This window comes from Lupinus angustifolius, chromosome LG03 (genome assembly GCF_001865875.1).
Source record: "Lupinus angustifolius cultivar Tanjil chromosome LG03, LupAngTanjil_v1.0, whole genome shotgun sequence".
Lineage (NCBI taxonomy): Eukaryota > Viridiplantae > Streptophyta > Magnoliopsida > Fabales > Fabaceae > Lupinus > Lupinus angustifolius.
In genome coordinates, this window is record NC_032011.1 from 26,787,162 (window position 1) to 26,808,105 (window position 20,944).

The 20,944-nt window shown below is 28.3% G+C and overlaps 1 protein-coding gene across 3 annotated transcripts; it reads right to left on the bottom strand.

The window, feature by feature from the left end:
• Positions 10,247 to 11,929, bottom strand: LOC109344242 (transcription factor bHLH93-like). Of its 3 annotated transcripts, XM_019582920.1 has the most exons (5): positions 11,594 to 11,923; positions 11,220 to 11,542; positions 10,934 to 11,092; positions 10,541 to 10,705; positions 10,247 to 10,337 (listed from the first exon to the last, which is right to left on the bottom strand). In XM_019582920.1, the coding sequence occupies exons 1-5, from the start codon at positions 11,811 to 11,813 to the stop codon at positions 10,251 to 10,253; spliced, it is 954 nt and encodes a 317-aa protein (XP_019438465.1). In that variant the 5' UTR covers positions 11,814 to 11,923; the 3' UTR covers positions 10,247 to 10,250. The 3 variants fall into 3 exon arrangements, with proteins under 3 accessions (XP_019438465.1, XP_019438464.1, XP_019438466.1); XM_019582919.1 differs by having other exon boundaries at positions 11,220 to 11,924; XM_019582921.1 differs by lacking the exon at positions 10,934 to 11,092 and having other exon boundaries at positions 11,220 to 11,929.

Below are 20,944 nucleotides of genomic sequence, written 5' to 3' on the forward strand. Positions count from 1 at the left end.
AAATTGCAAGCCGATAAACAAATCATTATCAACAACATTCGTTAAACCGGTTACGTGCCCAATATCACGACCAGCTTGAGAATTTGTGTTCAAGAAAAATGGTGATGGAGTAGTATATGTAATACTACGAGATGAACTACTACCAAACTGAACATTTTCCTCATCACTACATATTTCAATCTCCTCTTCATCACTAAAGTCGCTAACAATATCTCTCACAATAGCCATCTACAATAAAAAATTAAAAACATTAAAACATATAAACTTATAGAAATGAAATAAAATGGAGCAACTAAATAATATACTAACCTCTACAATAAAAGCTTACTGGAAGAAAGTGATTAACAAGCTCCTCTGTTTCACAGAATTCAAAGAATGAAGACAAATTGTTGTGAAGGTGTAATTTACGTAGCAATGTTGTGAAGGTGTAATTTACGTAGCACTATGTGGTAAATTTATAGACTTTCAAAAACTCCTTCCTGATTGCCGATTTAGGTGAGGATAGATAAAAAAAAATTACATGGAAAACTTCCCCCCCATTGCCGATTTAGGGGGGAGAAATTAAAAAAAAAAAAATTTCTAAAACTCCCCCATTGCCGAGTTAGGGGGGTTAAATTTAAAAAAAAATATATATGTAAAACTCCCCCCATTGCTGATTTAGGGGGGAGTCGAATAAAAAAAATTAATTTATTTGAAATCGGCAACAAGGTTGCCGATTTAGGTGAAAACTACACCTTCTTCGTAATATTTTCAAAAGGTGCACCAAGACCGTAATTTTTCGGTCAAAGTGCACCAACTGAGTAAATTTTCCGTTTCTAACTACTCCAACTTCCTTTGATCATGCAATGTTCAAGGAAGGAAGAGCAAGGTTAAGAGATAATTGACTACCATTTTAGGCATTGTTTAGAAACTTCATTGGCACAATTCCCTCAAATTGATAGTATTCTTAAAGGGCTTGTAGTCAATAAACAAATTAATGTAATGAAAAATAAGTCCCTAGCATTGCTTGGGTAGGAATGTATTAAAGAAGTCTTGAGTGTTAGTTCATCAATTAATTTTATACTTTATTATTGAAAAATATTACATATTAAGTATATTATCTTATATTCTTGCCTTATTTACATTTTGATTTAAGATAATTAACATATAAATAATGAATAATATGTTGATAATATAAAAAATTCTTGCAAACTGTTAATTTTATCAAACATAAGCTTTCAATCCATTATTTTTCACCTTTTTTCTCACTTCTCCGTCAATTATGCTAAACACATCCAATACTGCAGATGACAAAAATAGTCATCTCACTGATATCCGTTAAAAAATCTATAATAATTATCCGCAAAAATAGCTTAGGAGTAAAAACGATTATCATGATACTCACATATTTATAAATTTATTTTTTAATTAAATAATTTATATATTACACTTTTTATGTTATAATTATATATTATTATTTTATTATTGTTTTATGCTGAACTTTAGTCATTGAAATGCACATAATTTTTTTTTATTCAAGTACAAAATCTTTTATATATATTCACTATTAAAAATATATAAATATATACTTAAACTTAAAAATTCTTTGAGTGTTGACAAAGATTGTTCTCGATGCAAGTACCTACAAATAATACAGATATAGGTATAGATCTTTTCCACCCTATTATCATCCCAGCCTAATACACATTATTATTTCAATTAACTTCCTAAATAAGGGGTTAATATGAGGTGGGGTCATTGGAATGTTGAATTTCAAGCCTATTTTCAAACCTTTTCCAAATACATAGTTTCTAGGTGATGCAAAATAGGCTATCAAATTCAAAATATAATAAAATATCTATTTATCTTCCTTTTGGACTTATTTCATATTCCTTTGCTTTATGACTTGTGTTTTTTAGAAAATTAAGTTTGGTCAACAAACAATAACTTCACACCCAGCAATGTATGGGTTTTTCTAACCTCTACGTGGATGCTAAACAATTACTAAAGGAATGAGTGTAGATTTTGGTGTTGATTATTTGTTGGCTGAAGAAATTGGTAAAAAAATATCATGGAACAATGATAAAATATTGAATATAAAAATATGTCAGATTTTTTTTATATAACTTATTTGGAGCAAGTATAACCATCATTTCTTACACAAGTAGAGATCCTCACTAGTACACTTTTTGATATTTGATGAATTCGCAGAAATGTGATATAATATTTTTTAACAGCCCATATTTTAAGTATTTATTAATAAATTAAATTATTAATAAATACTTTTTAATAGTATGGAGTTGTACCCTAAAACTATTAAAGTGGGGCAAGAATTAGTTAGGTTGCTGGTGTTATTTCTATTTCTCTTGAGTTTAAAATGTATGCGTTCTCAATGTAAAGTTTGTATACTGTCAATACATTATTCATCATTGATTTCTAATATTTTTGTTTGAGAGTCAATAATGATTAGCAAATGAATAATTTACTTGTATTATAAAAAAACATTTACACTATCAATCTATACATATTAAATCATTTTTTCTTATGAACTTTCTTAAGTTATTGTCAGGTTTCTGTATGAGACAAATTTGCCACATTATGTTTATTTGAAGTTAGTTATAATTTTGTTGTTAGTATTATGATGCTAATTAAATATTAGAAGATGTGACTGGCGTTTAATAATGATGCATGCATTAGCAAGTTGACTTATGGGAGCATTGAAATATGGACAATGATCTTTTGTCCCAAGAAAATCTTGTCCTCATACCAATAAAATCTCATAGAATAGCATATCAATATTAATTTATATTATTATAAATTTTAATTTTAATTAAATAAAATTTTCTGATTAGATGGAGACACCAAATAGAAGACCTAATAAGACAAGTAATCCCCGTCCTTCAAATATTGACGAAATTTTGCATTCATATAGAGATCACATGGGTTGATTGCCAAACCACTATAGTCTGATTGGTTCAGTGAAGAACTGAAGATAGACACAAACATGATTGCATAATATAATAATGATAATAAAGAAAATAGTTTATACATCCACAATCTAATTTTTTTTTAAATTATTAATAATACTATCTACCATTCATGTCTTAATTCTAATTGACTTTTATATTAAATAGTAAATCATCTTCGAACTAAAACGAGCTGATACTATAAAGTATCTCAATTGATGTGAAATTACATATGCTTTTGAATGGAAAATGTAAGATTAGAAGCTAAAACTTGGTTATGTTCAAATTACAATAAGCAATTTTTGTCGGTGAAAAATATGAGATTTTAATTAAATATATAACATACTTTAATCTTATGATTAGACCAAGTAAATTACTTTTGGAGTAAATTTCACTGACATCTCTAGAGTTTTACTGAAATTACATAAATCACTCATTTATTTTTACACCTACAAAAATCCCTTAATTTATATAGATACTTACACTCACTATCCTATGTGAGAAATAAGTGTCATATTAAAAAAATGATGATACATGTAATTAAGTTAAACAACATATGATATATCATGAAGAGAAGTCTAAATAGTATATGAGTCAATATATTTTCATTATTTTTCGTTCATTATAAAATGCATCAATAGTTTTAAGGATATATTCTTTAAATCACTTTTATGTTATATTGTAACGAACAAAAAATAATGAAAATATATTGACTTGTGTATTATTTGGACTTGTTTCAACAATATACCATGTTTTGTTTAACTTAATTACATTTATCACATTTTTTTATTTAAAAATCACATTTATTTCTCATGCAAAGGTAACCAGTGTATTAATTTATTAGATTTTCGTAAATGTAAAAAATGTAAGAATAATTTGTATAGTAATTTAACTAAAACTCATAAAGTATGAGTATAATTTACTCTTACTTTTATTAACATCAATTTCCAATAATTAGACATATGTCTGTTTTGATCAACAAGTTGATTTAAAGGATTTATTTTCAGCCCTACAAGAACATAAAAGGGTCATGTCATGCAAGTTTTGGCTAAATTAGTAGAGTTACCAATGAAATTGCACAGTGTTTTGTTTTTTTTGTTCCTTTTGTTGTTTATTGAATCCAGAAAGGAAAACAAAAACAAATAAACATTTACTTTCCCCTCAACCTCAATAATAAAAGGCTAAATAGACTCATCCAATGTTATCTGCATGTGTTAGTATGAACTCATCACTCTACATAGCTATGCCAACAATTGAATCTAAACATTTTAAATCAACATTGTTTTCGTTTATTAGAAAATCATACATACAACCTTAAAATCTCAACTTTACATCGAATTTACCAATAATGTTTTGGATTCCATGACCATGTCTTTCAAATTGGATATAAAAAATATTTACTATATTTTGACAACAAAAAATATAGTAAGAACTTCAAATTAATTTGAAAATGTCATAATTTCATTATTTCTCCTCCTAAGCCATGTAATCAATTATTCATCAAGAATCAGGTCAAGACACTTACCATGGCTTCTATTTATATATTTTTGTTCAATTATATATACAATAATGACATTTATTTGTCCTAAAATAGATAATTATGTAATTACAGCAACCTATCTAATGATATAATTTCATATTTTTAACTATGTTTTTAATTTGTTTTTGCTAATTATTTAAGATACTCTCATGAAATGATTTATTGCCACACTATGTATGTTATTTCATTTGTCTCAAATGCTCTATTCTTTTCATTGTAAATACACATATATATAAATTATTCACAAAATATCTTCATATCTATTATTTCTTATATCAAATTATATATTAATAATAAGGGAATGTGTTATATTTGATTGGATTTAAGAACATGTTCAAAAGCTAGCTCAATCAATATTTAGGGACCAAAATAACATTTTTAAAATTACACATAATAATGCACATATCCAAACAATTTAACATTACATATGATTTAAGTCCAACAAAAAATAAAAATATAACATTTAATAGTTAAGATCATAATGCTCATGGCAGCTCACTTTGACTCTAAAGATTAGTCTGAGAGTTGGATTTTGGAGGGGAATGAAGGGAAAGGAAAGGCTTTAGAGTCATCTCACAAATGTATTTTATGTCTCCTAAGCATTCCCTTTCCCTTCATTTCCCTCCAAAATCCAACTCCCAAACTAACCCTAAGAAAAGCTCATGGGCATTCCAAGCATTTTGGGCTAATGTTTTCTATACCCTATCCAATAACTTTGAGTAGACTAGGCCCATAAGCTTAGTCCATTTGTTAATAATAATCATCATATATTGTTGGGTTTTCCATAAATCACCTTCACCATTCTTATGGGCTTTAATGACAACTATCATGCTCCCCAATAGACCTCTACTTAGCCCTTTAGTGAGATGCCCAATTATACAAGTTCTTGATAGCCAAAATTATTATTTTAATTATTAAGTTTATTATTTTTTATTTTAATCCTTTTTTGTCCCACCTTGATTCATTAAGTTTTAATTTATGTTTGTATCATTAGAATTATGGTTATTTTTTGTCTATTATTTTATTAATTTCAATAAAAAATTCTATTTTATCTCTCTCCTCTAACGACATATTGGTCAAAGACAATACCACACGTCAAAAATATTATTTTACCAAAAACTAATATTAATAGACGTGATGAAAAGATGAGATAGGCGGGATGATTCCGATATTATAAAGCCAAACAACACAAGCTTGACTCTTGAAATGAACATTTGATATTATCATAACAACTATACCCAATTTAATCTTTAATGGTTTATTTCACTTTGTTTTAGAAATGACAACATTGTCGATTGAAATCATATTTTTCTTACCCAAATCTGAACTCTTGTGAACATGATCCCGAACATAACGAGGTTGAATTTTTTTTTACCATTCTTGTTCCGTCAGGTTTCAGATATTTCTAAACTCATATCAAGTGGTTGAAACATATCCCTTTATCATTTAAATGAATATATTTATCTATTAGTGGTGTACTTTTGTTCCATATGTGTGCCCACATATATAATAATTTTATAATTTCACATTTAATATATAATTTGGGTATGAGATACGGTCAATATCACCAATATCAGCCAAAACAAGTTTTCCATGTTAAATTCATGTTGAGTTTGAGTGGTACCTATTGATTTGAGTTAGGTTTCCATCCCGATTTAGTTTTGTTTTTGTTTTCCAATAAAATACTTGAACAATAATTTTATCAATTTTGTTTTCAAGTTGGATATTAGAAAGTATTTTAGTTTGTCAAATTAAGAGAGTGCACAACTTGCTATTCTATGGTAAATAGGAGTTGGAAACATGAATTGATTGACGTAGGTGATTAGTGATTACAAGAAATTAAACATACAAATCTAAATGATTTTCCCTATCATAATCAAGGCCGAAAGTTGCTTTACCTAAGAGAGCTTTTCACCAAAAAGTTAAAATATTAGAGAGCTTTTCACATTTGTGCATGGGTTTCTTTTCTATTAAATACTTATTTCGCTCCTCTAAGATTTCCTTACATACCAAATCCATTCCAAAAAAATTATCAACTTAATCCTTACTTTTCTTCTAAATGATTCACATTATATTAGTCCATTTGTCTATTGTGGGTACCACAATTCCATACATGTAATGTTAAGTGTACACATACTTCTTCCTTATAAAAACATTCATCTAAGTACCTCAAAAATGTTTGCTTGAACCCACTATCTTGAAACAAAAACGATAAATGAGAGTAATGGCTACAACCAAATGCATAATCATAATATTACATTCTTCAATTTTAAAAGTCAAACTTGTTGTATACTATTATACAGTAACTAAATGTATAATCATAATATCACATTCTTCAATAATGAATTTGTCATTTCAGATGTTGAATACATTTCGATGTCTATGTTAAATAAAATTGTTCAAATTATCAAATTATTTTGTCCGAGTTGAATTTCCAAGAAAATCTACAACTACCAAAACTAATGAATTAATTTTCACATTTCTGTTTTTTTTTTCACAAGTAGTGAGGCCAAGCCATTGGTCATAGGTACACATCACACTTTGTGCCACTCCATGTGCCATGAGTTGTGATTGGTCAGAAAAAATATATTTAAGTTAAAATTTAATTATTAAGCATTTTTCTGATCAATCACAACCACATGACACATGAAGTAGCACAAAGTGTGGATATGCTCCTCATAGCATGGCAATGGCAATGTCAATTCCAATTAAAACTCTCTTTTGAAGAGAAAAAAACTCCGACACAAGAAATGATTGGATAAGACTTTGATTGGAACAAGGGTAATCACGGATTAGAATTCAACATTCAAAAGTTCAAACTAATTTCTCTTTCTTCATAGGGTGTGAAGAAAAATATATATGTACTTGTAATGATAATGCAACAAATTTTTACTCAATTATTATACCATTCACATTTTTTTATCATACACTGCAAGGAAACATTGCATAATAGAGTTTAAAATCTATGCATGTGTAAAGTTTTTTACATTGTCAACGTATTATTTACCATTAATTTATAATACTCTTGTTTAAAAGACAATAATAGTTAATATATGAATTGTGGGGATTTGCTGATAGTGTAAAAACACTTACACTATCAATATATACATATTAAATTCATCGTAATAATGTTAATTTAACAAAAAAATTTCATAATTCAGCACTAAATTTATGTCACATTCTGGTCCAATGCTATGTTAAACGTGTGGGTCTTGTGTGTTTTAAACTTAGAATCTTCTGTCTGTGTCATATTGTTTTAAGATAAGCTCTTGAAGTTTTCATATATGGAAAAAAATCCAATTCTACAATAAGAATGCATAATTGCTATGGAAAAAGAAAACAAAGGAAAACTTTAAGCTTTTCAAACTACCATTTTATCCACACATAAATCTTATGTTATCTTATATGGGTAAATGAACTTAATTTTTACCTATGTTTAAGGATGAAGTATTGGGTTTGTGCTCATGTAAGACTTGCTCCATTATGAAGTATTATTTTTAAGAGTATAAAGTATGTACTATTTTTTTAGTTTTAAAAATATTTTTATAAAAAATGACTAAATATAATATACGTCATGATTTTACTGGTCGTGGAAGATAAATTTTTTAGTTATACCAAAAGATACTTTATTCTCTATTTTTAAATGTCATTACAACCGTAAATAGAATGATATATCTTAAATTTCATTTTCTACGGCTCTTCCCTGTACTTTAATGCTTTCTCAATAAATTTATAATTTATAGTTCTTTTATCCTTTACTTGTTAAATTTTGAGTAAACACCACCCTCTTAGCTGTATGCTATTTGATTGACAAAAGAAAATAAGAAGAGAAAAAGATGTGAGAAAGAAATAGGTGAGAAAGAGAAGAATTAAAGTAGATTTTTGTGGAGTAAGGTTCCTATCCATTAATGGAGAGGCAAGTGACACACATTAACACACCAAATGCAACATGTAATAACAATTTTACCCTTTTGTGTATCATAAAATTACTTTTTTGCCATTAAAAATGTGAGCAAAACAATCACTTGTTTCTCCATTAATGGAGAGGATCGTTGTTCATTTTTGTGATGTTTGGTATAAGAGAATAAGAAGAGAAAATGAATAGAAATAAATATTTTCTTCTCTTACTCTTCTGTTTGGTTGAATAGAAAATGAGAAAAGAAAATTACTTTTTTGCCATTAAAAATGTGAGCAAAACAATCACTTGTTTCTCCATTAATGGAGAGGATCGTTGTTCATTTTTGTGATGTTTGGTATAAGAGAATAAGAAGAGAAAATGAATAGAAATAAATATTTTCTTCTCTTACTCTTCTGTTTGGTTGAATAGAAAATGAGAAAAGAGATGATGTTATGGTTCAAATGACAAAAATGTCCATAAAAAAGATAAAAAAATGTTGTTTTATTATTAATTGAAAATAAATGTTATTATTTTATATTATATATTTTATTATAATTTCAATTGTTTTTAATCAATATTTTTATATTTAAAAAATATTTATGTATATTACTAATATTTAAAATAAGAGAAATAATGTATGTATTACTAGTGTAAGAGTCTTCCATACTGTCAGCATATTATTCATCATTTATTTTCAATCATCATTTATTATCAAATAAAATTAATACAATTGAATGATGAATGGATGACTATATATAATTCTTTACACTATCGGTACATAGATATTACACTTTTAAAACAAATAAGTAGAAAATTTTGAGAGTATATTTGACATTTCAAATAAAATTAATACATCATTTATTTTCAATCATCATTTATTATCAAATAAAGTTAATACAATTGAATGATGAATGAATGACTATATATAATTCTTTACACTATCAGTACAAATATTATATTTTTAAAACAAATAAGTAGAAAATTTTGAGAGTATATTTGACATTTCAAATAAAATTATCATCTCTCTTCACTTTCTCACCAAGGTAGGGATAAATAAATTATGGTGGGTCCCACACCTTTTTACTCTCTCCTCTTTTTCTCCCTTCATAACCAAAGAGGAGAAATCTCCACTTTCTCTTCGATCTCTCACTCATTTCTCTCCACTCTAATTCTCTCATACCAAACAAAGGCTTAGAAAGCTAGCATAATATAAAATATGTTTGTCACATCATTGATCACTCTTTAGAAAATTCTATTATACATAGGAATTATACAAAAAGAGGAATTGAAAAGGCATACCACAAAAGAATAGAAACAAAAACTCCAACTTTACTCTCTTATTATTATGTTTAACATTTCTCTTTAGTCCCTCTATATGCATATTTTTAACCCTTAGGGGCAATAAACTGGATTATCTCATAGACATTCACATGAACATTTATGATTGTGAGTCTGAGATGTATACAGAAAATTACATAATCCTCCTCAGCTAAACAGTTTTAAAAAGTTCCCTACTTGCTAAATGTGCCCAAAAATCACACACTATCCATCAAGAAAAAGATCTATTTGTCTCCGATCATGTCTCATACATTATCATGCGCAAATAATAATGAAGTAAAAATAACAATAATAATAAAAATTTAAATTTTTTAATTAACATGTCATATTTTTATTGGCGCATGAAATGTAATGAAACAAAATCTAGAAACAACATATCTCTATTCACTCCATCACACCCTTGCAATAATTGCATAAAATTTGGCCTTTGTATTTAGCATATGTGAGAGAGAACAAAAACCAATCAGAATCAATGGACATTTCTATTTGATGCAAAGTTGTTCTGCTAAATAATGCTTGCTTCTATTTCTCACAAACATTTTCCTCCATATCCTGCACTTCTAAATAATGCTTGCTTTATATCTTCAGAACTCAACATTGTCCTTTGCTCCAATTCCTGTTACAAAAACAAATAACATAATAAGATTGATTATGCCTTGGTCCAACAAAAATACCATATAGGATGAATGCAAAAAATGCAACCAATTTTTTGTTTGTTGGTGAAATACCTAAAAAACAATAATACTAAGCAAATTGTTTCATGAAAATATGTTAAACTTTATTGTATAAACAACATGATTGTAGTACTAATTAGTGTACCTCAGAGCAAGAAGCTTGCATTGAGAAATCATTGAAACAACTAATAACACATTGTTGAATCTCTAGGCCTAATGCTTCAAGGGTGTTAACTGTAGAAAGCAACAAGCCTGGCTTCCCTACACAGCAAATTTCAACCCTAGTGTCCAAATTCCTCTCCACCTCAAACTGTATAGACCAAAAATTTGTTAAGAACAAAACCAATGCAGGACTTAACTAATCACAAATGCCATCTTTCAATCACGGGAACACATCTTTTGTCTTATAAAGTGTGTCACTTCATGTGTACTAAATATTTTTCTCAACAATCACATCAAATAACACATTTCGTGAGATAGTAGATGCGTTCCTTTCAAACACTGACTCATATGTGATACTATTAGGAAAAATCCATACCTTAGGAGAATTTCTAATCAAGATTTCATTTGGTTTTACATCTTTGAAAATGCCTGTCATATTTGCATCTACTTCTATTTCTTGTTGCAAATTGTTGATCTTATCCAGAAGTTCTTTCATGTAATCAATAGTGTCTCCAAGAATTGATGTTCTATCCATCTATGATAAAAAGGGCATTTAACAAAACAAATTAGATTTCCATATAACACATAGTATACTAGTTTTGTAAGTATAGTACACTAGTGCTTATTAAATGATTCTCATTGCATAGTGCATAGTTGCATACCTTACTTATCTTAGGGACAATTGACCTTAGCATTGAGAGTCTATCATTTAATCTCTTTCTTCTTCTCCTTTCAGCCATTAAATTCTTGGAGGGTTGCCCTTGAAGCTTCTTTGATCTATTCTTTCTTTCTAGACCAGTTCCTATGTTGAACACTGCCATTTCTGGTGACAGTGTTGGCTCCATTTTGCATGTGTTTTGCAGCTCCAAATTCTGAAGCTCTTCACCAAGAAAACATGTATTATCCTCTCCTTCAATCATGGAAAATGAGAAATCTTCTTGACCAAGAAATGAAGTGGTGTTAAGTGGAGTATCAAGGGTATTATGATATGAATCAAGAATCTGAAATGCTGATGGTTCATCAAGTAATGAGCCATTGATTTCATTGAAGGTGTTGTACTCATTGTTGTAGCTTTGAGGAAATTCTTGACCACACAGAGTGTTGTTTAGTAGAAAAGTTGAAGAGTTTTGTTCAAAACAATCAAAACTATAGCCATTAGAGAAGAACTCATTTTCTTCTATGCTTGGATTAGTATTAAATGTTTCTCTTCTTAGAGCCATTAACTCTTCCAAGAAATCATTGTCATAGAACTCCATTTCTCTATATCTCTCTTTTGCTTTGAATGATAATTATTTAAGAAATGCCTTGAGAATATGAAGTACTAAGATGAAGAATTTATAAGGAAATACAGAAAGGGTAGTGGCAAATTGATTATTGTATCATTATTTATTTTTAATTATTATTGATTCTTTAAAAAAAGTAGTTCAAATAAAGAACAAATAATATATTATATATAAATTTTTACACAATCACTTTCAATACATGAATATTAGTCTCTACTATTTATAATGTTGTATTCTATGAGCAACTATAATAAGCCTAAGACTGAAATGGAATCTGCTTTTTATTTCACATTTCTCTCTCTCTCACCAAAATCTATGCAATAAAATCCAAAGTAATTATTTAATTGCCATTCTTAAGAAAACTATGACCCTCACATCTGTTCTGGAACTAAAAAGTGTGGAATTACCATCTTAAACCATGTCAGGTTCTTTGTATGTTTAAAGGTAATGGAATATAAAATTTATAAATTGCTATAAACAGATCACAAAGCAAACTCTCTTTCAAAATCAGTTATCTCATATATTGTCTCATACTTTATCCTATACCAATAAAAATATGTCATATTAATTAAAAAATTTAAACATTTACTATTATTTTTATTTCATTATCACTGATATGAGACAATATATGACAAAATTTCGAACTTAACATATATGTTATCTTTTACATCTAATTCTGAGTTAGGCCCCACTCCCCCAATGCCTCCAAATTTGGCTTAGCTCATAATTTCAAAATGAGTTGGTGGTCTCATTTTGTTGTTTATGCACCACCACCTCTATATCCAATATACTTAATACAAATTGTACATGCTTGTCCAATAAAGAAACAACACTATCTATTTTATACTTAATTCTAGTTCAAAGGGTGAAGCTACAAGTATAGAACCTCTATTTTCACCCACCTGACAAAAGTGGGAAATTATGTTCCTCTATAACATTATATACACGTAGTATATATACATTAATAATATAATATGAATATATGGTAATAGTGTCATAGAAGATACAACATCAATATATCTTAAATGGATCATTTTTTGGCTTTATGTATTTGGTTTATGCTAGTCTACAGGAATATATATGAAAAGCCTAGACATTTTCTAGCTTGCCCTTTTGGCTCATTTGCCCTTTAACTTATGGCATATACGTACTTATATGGACACTGTTCAGATAGGGGTTCCCTAGTCTTTCTTTCAGTTCAGGCTCTATGCTTCATTGTAATCATCATCTTCATCCATTTACAATTTAAGCTGGTTCGGGTAAAAGATTTAAGGAATAAAGTGATAACAATGTTAATGATTTGAGTCTTATCTATTATAAATATTAATATACTAACATTTTAACGGGTACCCACGTATTTATAATTTGTGATAAACATTTATATTCAACGTGTTAGTAGTAAATTATAAAATCTTTTTTTGGCAATGCCAATCATATGTCACGGATTTTTGTCCCTGGAAAAAGTTATGCTTAATAATCTCTTAGATGAAGGGTTCATGAGGAGTGAGACTCATCTCTATTACTATAGTGAAATATTAAAAGAAAAATAATATAAATTGACATTTGCGTCCTTATTAAGTAAAGTATGATCACACTTTTATCCTTAAAATTTAAAGGAAATAATCACTTCTCTCTGCGGTCTTACTTGTTCATCATAGAGCATCATGACCAATCATTTTCTTTTATGAGCATAGAAGTTGTCTATGGTTATAACTTTATATGTAGCAGAAGGAGTTACATTATGAAATATGGCAAAGGAAAAAATGCAAGTCATTTTGGAGTTATGATCATGTAGTGAAGAATCTAAGGTACACGTGCTATTGACATGCAACATATATTAATTAACATGCTAATCGACAAGTAAATAGTAATACCAACTAAGGGCACGTTATTAGCTGACATATTAGCTCAACATGCATATTTTTAACATTAGGGTTTTTATACAATCATGTGTATATTTTAATAGTGTAATATCTATGTATTTTTATACAAAGATTTATACATAGTCAATATATTATTCACTATTTATTTATATTAGTTTTATTGAAGAATCAATGATAACTATAGATAGATAGATGATGCAGTGACATTATATAAAACTATTATATTATTTAATTTTAAACAAAACTCCGTAGAGCAACTGCAATGGAGAATATAATCTTAATTCTTATTTGAGTCTCACACATTATTTTATAATTTATTATTTACATTTTCCCCATAATGACAAACATTAGTCTTATTCTTCTTTGAGTTCTACAACCTAACTCACACTTTTGTATTCATGCTCAATTTTCGTTCTCTATCCTCATTTTCCATTGGCTTTACTTAAGAACAAAACTTAACAAATAAAAATAACACATTAGAGAATATAATAAAAATTTCTTATTCTATTAAGAATAACCATTATGGTTGCAAAATAATCTAAAGGTTCAAAATTAGGGTTTTATACTGTCCTCAAAGCTCATAAATAAATAAATAATTAGAATGAAAAAAATAAAGTCTCATGACACGTGTCTTCTTATGCAGTTTCCTCATAAATAGTATCTGCAAAGAATTCCAAATTGAGGGTATTAATATTATAATCTGCCAAACACAAAAACAAATGGTGGATTTTTTATAAAACCCGACAACAACCACACATACAACTAGATAATTCTCCTGTTGTTTTTTCTTGATTAGTCTGCATATTATTATTAAATATTATTACTATATTATTATTAGTTCAATCACTATATAACTTGATGTTTATATTTATATACACGATATGTACGTATTATTATGTCAAAATATAACATTATTTTTTCATGTATCAGCGGATAGAAATGTTAAACTTTCCTCTAATTACCAATTTGTTTGGCTTGGCCCTTTTTACCATTTAATTAATCTTCTATACAATTCTAGCAAGTTTCATTTAAGGGAATGCTTTAAGGTGGCTCCTATATAAGAAGGTTTTGTGGAAAGGAAAAAATGGCAAAGTTCTATTATAGCCAAAATACTAATACAATGTAATTCTTGATGGAGCCAAGAAGAGATCCACTTTTTAGGTATGTTGTTATTTGGTAAAAAGTTTGAGTAGTATTGTCTAAGAACTACTAGCAATTCTTATCTAAAAAGTAAAAGCTTAACAATCGTTGATTTAGTAGTGTAAGACTCCATTAAATCTAAATATGACCAAAAGATCAAATGTTCGATTATTATAAACGACAATTGTTGGGAGAAGCAATCTCAAATCCCAAAAATAATTAATTTTTTACTCATAGAGTGAGAGAATACATTTGATATTATAAAAAAAGTTATATGAAAAGATAAAATATATTCATTTAGTTCCATTTATAAACAAATTTAATAATGAAATAAGTTAAAATCTAATTAATTACTTCGATGTAATAAAAAAATATCCAATATAATTAGAAAATGACATATAAGAAATTGTTTCAATGATATTAGAAAACTATGAAGATATTTAAATTTGCTTATATTTGAGACCTAAATATATTGATGATGATTTCTTATAATTGAGACAACCGATACTCTTTTGACATTCTCTATACCATAAAAGTGATTAATCTCTACCAACATTTATATATTTTTAGTATTATTAATGATATTTTTATATATTTTGGGTAAGAAATTAATCACTTTTATATTTTATGATTGACTAACCCAATAAATGTCGTTCCCAAGAAACAAACTATTAATCCTTTAGTCATCCTAAGAATCTATATAACACTTGATATTAGACCCCATAAAATATAATATTATCATCAATACATCAAAATCAAACTTTTAATCTTGGAACTACACTTGAGTTCTGGTGAGGCAAACTCCAGCTCATTCATATCTACCAAATAAAGATACAACACTTAATTTCATATAAAACAAAACAAATATAAATATAAATCATAAAAGATAATGAAGTTAGAACTATAAGAATAGAAAATGACAAAGTAAGGAGTGAAGAAACCACGAGGAACACAGGGGACAAATACTTATGTGGTTGAAAATGTAACATGGATACTGGTGTGAGAAAACCGCGGCAATTTTCTTCCTACCTTCCCGACACAAAGTGGTTTTTCAAAGCAGTTTTTAGTTTTCTATATCTCTTACGTTCTTTCCTAACATTCATTCAGTTTTTCAGGATACACATCTCCTATCTCACACTTTGTACCACCCCATGTATCATGGGTTTATGATTGGTCAGAAAAAAAATATATTTAAGTTAAAATTTAATTATTAAATATTTTTCTGACCAATCATAAACTTATGGTATATGGAGTGGCACAAAGTGTGGAACAGCAGATGTGCTCCCGCTGTTCGCAGCCCACAATATCTAATTTCGATTTCTAGGCTTCATCAAAAACCACCATTCCTTTGTTTCCTAGCGCTTTCTTCTTTTGTTATATTGCTCTATTTTTTCCCCACCTATAAATAAAGAATTAATCACTTTATTAGATTGCCTCAATGACGACTTTTTAGTTTATCTTAAAATTTAATGTGATCTTATACTATTAGACCAACACATTTTGTTGTTGTAAGATAGGTCTTTCTAAAATATTGAAAATGGGGTACTAAAAATAATGAAATAGGTTACATTATACACTGTGTTGTAAAGTAAAGAACCTTTTTTTTCCGTGAAGGGTAGGTCGTCGTTTTGCTTAGATATAGATGTAGATTTGGATAATTGGGTCTAGGGTGCATACTAGGGTTTAGCATGTGAAGGTGATGGTTCTTCTTCTACTATATGTGCTTCTCTTTCTTCTATCTTTTAAGGTAAATAAATAAGACTATGAGGTTGTGGTAATGATAGGTGTGAATAAAAATAAATATATCACCTCACATATATGTAGAGATTGGAATAAGTCTAAATAAGTGTAGGTAATGCACTATTTAGATATATCCCAATCTTTAATTTTTGGATCCTAATTTGTATGGATAGCTGTCGAGTCTATTATATAGGAATCCTCAGATAACTAGTGAATTTGTAAGGATAAAAAAATATTAAAAATAATTGTGATTGAATTACACAATTGTATATCTATTATTCCTTATAATCTTATAATTGTGAACTTGCAAAATAATTAAGTATAAAATAAAATAAAATAATTAGAATCAATAATTATTCTTATTTATAATTAATAAACGATCTTATTTAACTAGAAATAAATAAGTTGATTGAGTTTGAGAAATAAAGATATAAATTCATGAGATGATTTCCTTCCCACTTATAAGGTTTTAGTTACATTATATGATTTTTATGTAGTCGAGTATCTTATTATTAAAGTAGTAAAGTTTATAAAAATAAAAAGTATTCTATAGCTTGATCACGAGTCAAATTAACCCCATCTTTATAAGTGATATCATCAAAAGTTGTGCTTATGATCCATCTCTTTTCTGATATGATGAACTCTACCCATTTCTTTCTTTCTGCATTGCTTAGTCATCTCTTCTTTTTGTATTATAATATTGATAGTAATCTGATGAAGGTAGAAAGAAAAGAAAATGAAAAAAACATTCAATGATTGCATCAACTGCTACTATACTAGGCACACTTTTTCAGAGTAAGACTCCTCTCCATTAATGGAGAGACAAGTTAGACTTTGTTGTGTATTTTTAAAGTCAAAATTGTAATTTCAATGAAAAGTAAAGATCATAAATGTCATTGCCTATTAAATTTTCAGTGTATTTTCTCCTAACTTGTCTCTCCATTAATGGAGAGGGTCTAACTCCTTTTTTCAACTCTTTACCAACTTTTGCTAATCATTATAAGTCTCATTTTGTAAATGGATTATCTATGTATAAAAATTTATAAAACTTATTGCTTAATCATCACTACAACACACAAACAAAGTGCATTGTCACCCATGGTGCTCCTTTGAAAGTTGACTTGCAATAACATGTGTAATAGTTGATAATATTATTTAGAAGACAATGCACTTTTACATGTTAGCATAACAAGAAGATAAGAGAAGAAAAAACTTCATGGGAGAACATCTGAAAGAACCTCACATTAAAACCATTGGGACCTAGTACCTTGTCTCCATCACACTCATGAATCACAACTTCCAATTCCTCCATACAAAATGGCTCCACAAAGTTGACTTTAGCTATAACATTGAGGCAAAGTTGTCTGATGGTGAAGAGGGTAGTCGTAAGGAATGGAGTGCAGAGAATTGTGGGTTCGAGTCTCACCAATCAACAAAAAATGGGAGTTATAAGGTGATTAGATGATAGGGTGTAAGAGGTTGAGGTGAAGTCTCACCCACAATAAAAATACTAACTTACTAACAACTAACATACTAACATTTGCCGATAAAAAAAAATCAATTGTGGTTCTAGGATCACAACTTATCATGTAAGCACTTGAGATTTTTCATTCAAGCAACAAGCCTTCAAACCTCATACTAATTTTGAATTCCAAGAGTTTGAAACCACCACACTATAAATTCATGATAAACCAACAACTATTGAGTCTAAATAGCTTATTTTCTATTTTCAAAATCACTAACCAATAAACTATTTAATTCCATAATGATTGTGCTATGATCAAAATCAGAAATTCCTAAACACTCACACACTGTAGATTGTATTGAAATCTCGAAGAATATACCAAAAACCACTTCAAAACCAAAACCACGTTTCGATAACAATAGGTCACCCTAGAGTTTTCTCTTCCCAATAATATCACATGGGGAGTAAATATTAGCCACAAGGAACCATGTGTTATCATTATTTTCAGAGTATATATAAGAAAGTTCATCTTCATCCAGCAACAAGATATTGGTCCAGTGGTATAAGATATTATTATATCTTCAAGAGGATTAAAATGTTAAGAGTTTGATTTTTGATAGCAACATTTGTTGGAAAGACATACACCAAAAAGAAACATCATAGGATAAATATTAGATTTCTATAATAACCAATCCCCTAGCACGTGCTATTGAAGGAATATAGGACCATCCCCAATTATTTACCACCCATAAAGCCCCATGATACCTTGTTTCTCATGTTGCTGGGTTGAGTACTTAAAGTATGAATTTGTAGGCTAAAGAATTAATCCATTATCTAAAAATGGATGAGTTAAAGAAAATATAGAATGAACTAATAGATTTAAAGTTGTTATGGCTTGTTGCATATATATATATATATATATATATATATATATATATATATATATATATATATATATATATATATATATATATATATATATATATATATATATATATATATATATATATGCAACAAGCCATAACAACTTTAAATCTATTAGTTCATTCTATATTTTCTTTAACTCATCCATTTTTAGATAATGGATTAATTCTTTAGCCTACAAAATAATGAAATTGGTAAAATTAATTAGTAATACAAACATAAGCACTATAAGGTGGTTTAATTTGCTAGATTAACAAGACATCGCAGTGCAAAAAAACACTTACACTGTCCCTTATTTCATGCTTGAATTACTCAACTTTAATAACAACTTGAATAAATTAGTCAATGCTATCTCTCACATATATGTCAAACATGAATAATGCCAGTGAACTAAGTCATCCACCCATGTTGGAACTTAGCCACTCTTTTTTTATTTATCATAATATGGAACTCAAGCATTCTAATCTTAATGCCTAAGAATATAATTCACCTATAGTTTATTACCATATGCATATTTTATACACCCCACATATTTCAGGAACATATAGAACTTTTAATTATAAAATATCAACCAAGACTATTTGGTCTAGTATAGTAGATCCTTTCTATTATGAAATTAGGGGCAAAAAGTATTATAATCTAGCTATTATCTTTTGTGAGATTATCATAAAGACAGATCATGTATGGTGTTTCTAGATATCAAATATTACTAGTTAGTTCTGCCCTAACCACTAGTTCAATTCTATTTTCACTTAAATTATTTCATAACTAAGTGCTTGTGAGTTGTGATATTCATTCATGGCTTCAATCAACTCCATGCAAATTGAGCGGTCATGTGTTGGGTGGTTGCACTACAATATAATCTAACAATATATTTAACATTTCAATACATTTGATAAGATAATGTATATGGATATTTATTTGAAGAGGAAATTAATTTGAAATCTTCTTATTTAAATGGATTTTTCACCAACAATGCGTTGGTCTAATGATATAATGTCCCGATTCTAGAAAGATCAAAATATTAAAGGGGATTTGTTAGACGAGACACTCACACACCAAAAAATAATTAATTCTTTACCTATAAGATGAAGAAATATTATTGTTGTTGATAATAATTCAGCTCTTCATTTTTTGTCTTTTTAGATACAAGAAAACTAGAAAAGCATCTTGGTTTGAACGCTAGCATTGATGACTGCTATGTCGAAGTCAAGTTTGTGACATGAAACTTGGAGAAAAAACAAAGTTTGGAAAATCTAATTAAGATTAGTATTGATATATTTAAGGATCTATTTCTCTAGGTTAGTAATGAAATAGGAACATGATGTAGATTTTGTAATCCAACTTGCATGTTTTGTACACTAAATTTAATGTTGTAAACTAACAACGGGTATACGTGTTAATTCTAGCCTAGTAACTATAAGGTATATAAAAAACGATTTAATATGTGTACACTGACAGTGTAAGTGATTCTTACACTGTCAGCAAATCTCAACCATTCATTTTTTTGTTAGTATTGACTTTCAAACAAAAGTATTACAAATCAATAGTAGATGATGTACTGATAGTATAAAAAACTTTACTCAATGCATAGATTTTAAACTCTATAAAAAATAGGCAAGTTCAATAGCTACAATTATTTTTCATATGACAGCTGTGATTAAGAAACATTGATTAATTAGCTGTCCCTAGTTAAGTTCTATATGTTATCAAATTACGTTTCATAAAATACTGATTTCTCTTTCCTTGGCTAATATTTATGCAAAGATAGTTGTGACATTAACCCTCAAAATACTTATAAATTTTGTTTTGTCATAATCCACTTTCATTCTAATCAACTATTGTTAGGTATACCAACGGACGTTGATTCAAGTGATACATGCTTGATTTCCCTTAAGCAAGAACCCGATGTTCCCGACTCGGATAGGATTGCCTCAAGTGCGAGGATACCT

Coding starts and splice junctions, on each gene's coding strand:
- LOC109344242 (XM_019582919.1), bottom strand. CDS start 11,813: ATGGAGTTCTATGACAATGATTTCTTGGAAGAGTTAATGGCTCTAAGA. Junction 10,706..10,933: donor TGATTAGAAATTCTCCTAAG/GTATGGATTTTT, acceptor TGGTCTATACAG/TTTGAGGTGGAGAGGAATTT. Junction 10,338..10,540: donor TGCAAGCTTCTTGCTCTGAG/GTACACTAATTA, acceptor TTTTTGTAACAG/GAATTGGAGCAAAGGACAAT.